General features: G+C 43.9%; 1 protein-coding gene across 1 annotated transcript in view; it reads left to right on the plus strand.

The window, feature by feature from the left end:
- SLC35E1 (solute carrier family 35 member E1) overlaps positions 1 to 3,262 on the plus strand; it is a 6,294-nt gene that overhangs the window by 1,064 nt on the left and 1,968 nt on the right. Inside the window, exons 3-5 of the mRNA XM_008641012.2 lie at positions 521 to 646; positions 1,119 to 1,364; positions 1,985 to 3,262. The exon at positions 1,985 to 3,262 is cut by the window's right edge and continues 1,968 nt beyond it. Of these exons, the coding sequence (XP_008639234.1) occupies positions 521 to 646; positions 1,119 to 1,364; positions 1,985 to 2,221 (609 nt within the window). The 3' untranslated portion in view covers positions 2,222 to 3,262. The remainder of the gene's footprint in view (positions 1 to 520; positions 647 to 1,118; positions 1,365 to 1,984) is intronic.

A 3,262-nucleotide genomic window follows, 5' to 3' on the forward strand; every position in this document is an offset into this window, starting at 1 on the left:
TTTAGTGGACTTTGCAGTCAAAGGAGCCCAGAGGGTTGGTTGTTATTTTGTGTGTGTGTTCCCTGCAGCTCTTCCTACCTGTTGAAGCTCTTACACTGAGTTTATCCTGAGGCCTTTCTTTATTCCTCAACATGGTTTTTTTTTTTTCTGGTGGCAGTTCAACAGGGCTTAAATTCAACAGTTCATTTGAAAGCTTTTAATGTATCTTGTTATATCAAATCCTCTGTGCTGAACAAGTCACTGTCAACACTGGGCACTCCCTGAAATCATAGAAACAAAATTAAAGTGTGTGACTGTATTTAGTTATGATTTCTGGTTTGTACAGCTTTTAATTTTAATATCTTGTTGATACTAAGTGTCACCACTCAAAAAACATTGTTTTCCAAAGAGGCATCAGTTTTTCACTGGTCACCCTCGTAGGAAATTCATACCCCCAGAGTATTTACTTACTTTCCTAACTTACCTGTCCCCTAGAGCTGTTTCTGTTTCCTGACTGCTGTTCAATGATGGCTCTTGTCAGGTGTTGAGAGATTCCCGAATTCATCATCTTCGGTTGCTGAACATCCTCGGGTGCCACGCTGTGTTCTTCATGATCCCAACGTGGGTTTTGGTGGATCTTTCTTCCTTCTTGGTAGAGAATGACTTGGTGAGTGCTGTATTTGGAGAACTGCTCGCTATTAAGAAAGAAAAGAGAACAAAAATAAATAACAAACAAACTGCCCCACCCAACCAGAAAAATGCACTGAAGTGTTTCAGTGTAGTTCCTGTCAGTGTGGAAGGAAGTGTTGTGAAACACCTGCAAATTGTTTCACACAAGTTAACAAAGTGTTTATTGTGAGAATTCCCATCAGGGTTAGGAGAGGCAGTTTATGGGACAGCATAAATTTCGGGAGTTGGGAGCTGGAGACAGGAACAAACACTCCCAGAGTGTGTGGGGAACGTCCTCCTCTGGTTTCTCTGAGTTGGGAGTTGCATAAAGCAATGTGCTTTGGGGCCTCTTTAGAGCTCAGTGCAGATATTCCTCCCTCCAGGGCAGGTAAGAAGTGCCTCAAGTTATGTTTGTGTTGTTACCTGAAACCTGAGATAATTTTTTTCTCCTGCTGTTTGCTTTGCCACAGAGCACAATGTCTCACTGGTCCTGGACCTTGATGCTGCTTATAATCAGTGGATTCTGTAATTTTGCCCAGAATGTCATTGCCTTCAGTATCCTTAACCTGATCAGTCCCCTCAGCTACTCCGTGGCCAACGCCACCAAGAGAATCATGGTGATCACGGTGTCCCTGATCATGCTGCGCAACCCCGTCACCAGCACCAACGTCCTGGGCATGATGACAGCCATCCTCGGGGTCTTCTTGTACAACAAGGTACTCCAGTTCTTTGTTTATTTATTCAGGAAACATGGCTGAAGCAGTCCAGTAGCTTTGAATTATTTTTTGTACAAGATGAGAGCTTGTGGAGCTAAAATAGAGAACGAGGGGCACAAAGCTCCATTGCAGAGGAGGGATGAGCATGGCCCAAGTGAAGGACTTGGGTCACACCAGCTGCTGGGCCTCTCACAAAACTAAATTTTGATCTTAAGCTTTTCTTGAAAAGGGAAGATCGGGAAGTAACTCAAAATCTCTTGAGCAAAACGTTTGGCATGCGAGAGGAGTGAGGTTTTTATTAGAAGCCACTGATACTTTAAGACTCTACCAAAAAAAGTGATGTGACTGTAGAGCTGTTTGGTTTTTTCTGGATATATGAGTATGTCAGGTGATATCTACGAAAATCTACCTTCACTTGGAGGGGTTGTCAGGCTTTGGAAGGGGCTGCCCAGGGAGGTTTGGAGTCCCCATCCCTGGAGGTGTCCAAGGAAGGCCTGGATGTGGCACTCAGTGCTCTGGGCTGGGGACAGGATGGGGAGGGGGCACAGGTTGGATTTGATGATCTCAGATTTTCTCAGCCTAAAGGATTCTGTGAAAAACATTCTTTCTTCCTTTCCCAGACAAAATACGATGCAAACCAAGAGGCAAAGAAGCAGCAGCTGCTCCCAGTCACCACTGGAGACCTGGTGAACTTGGAAAGGCACCGAAACCCTCCTGAAAAGTCCCAAAATGGACTCACAGCCTTTGCCCAGCACGGAGACTTTCAGTACGGCCGCACCAATGTCCTCACAGACCACTTCCAGTACAACAGGCAGAACTATCCAACGTCCTACAACCTGAACCGTTTTGATATTTAGGATCCTGGCAGACAGGTACAGACTGTGATATCAAAGTGTCCCCAGCATTATCAGAAAACTTTTAGTACATCCATGAATGTCACAAAGCCATTTAACTGTGCAAGTTTGGCAGCAGGGCAGGTGCATGTGGAGAGGGAGTGGTGCAGGACCTGCAGCTGCTGCTGGGCAGAGCTTTAAACCTGGAACAGCCAGACCTGACACTGGAACCAAACCCGCAGAGCAGAGATTCTGGTGAGGTGCACGTGTCACTGCAGAGTGGAACATCTGTCACTGCTCCTTTCAGAGTCTGCCAGCTGGTTATTATTCTCTTGGCAGCTGAATTCTGGCCAGTATCTTCTTTCCACGCTGGTAATGTCACCTTTAACTTGTTCTCTAATAATAGTTTAATGATAACTTTTAATGAAGCTTTCAGAAAGAAGTGAAAGTGAGAGGTACTTGTGCTTACCAGGATTTGTCTGAGGAGGATTGACTGAGGTGGATCAGCTGCTGACAGGTAAACTTGAGTTCATCTCCAGCACCTGTGGAACTTCTTGTGGGTATTCACAACTCTGCCTTCTGGATGACAAACCAGAAATGTTTCTGGAGGAGCAGGCAGTGGAAGGATTGATCTCTCCCAGAACTGCTTCAGGCATGGAAAAACACAGTTCTCCAAATCACTGGTCATGGTAGAGAACAACCAAGCCAAACTTAAAATCATCATTGTTTTCTGAATCATGTAGTCCTGTAACTTCAGACATTGCTGTCCCTTGGCCATGCAGGAAACTCCTTCACAAATAAAAGTGTTTGGAATAATATGATTTTATTTTTTTACTTGCTTCACACCTGTTCTTTCAAAACTGTTTCGTTGCTTTAGAAATTGAAAGGTGAAAGGTGTTTCGTTCTCAGTTTTCTGCATAAATTATGCTCTCATATGATTCATATCTTTTGAATGCATTGATTTGAACAATCATTATTAATTGTTTCTTAAATCTTTTTAGCCCCTAATTGTTTGGGTTTTAAAAATTCCTTTATTACTGGTGTTGGAGTAGCTGTGAGGATTTC

Source organism: Corvus brachyrhynchos, unplaced genomic scaffold (assembly GCF_000691975.1).
Source record: "Corvus brachyrhynchos isolate BGI_N302 unplaced genomic scaffold, ASM69197v1 scaffold219, whole genome shotgun sequence".
In the NCBI taxonomy this organism is placed as follows: Eukaryota; Metazoa; Chordata; class Aves; order Passeriformes; family Corvidae; genus Corvus; species Corvus brachyrhynchos.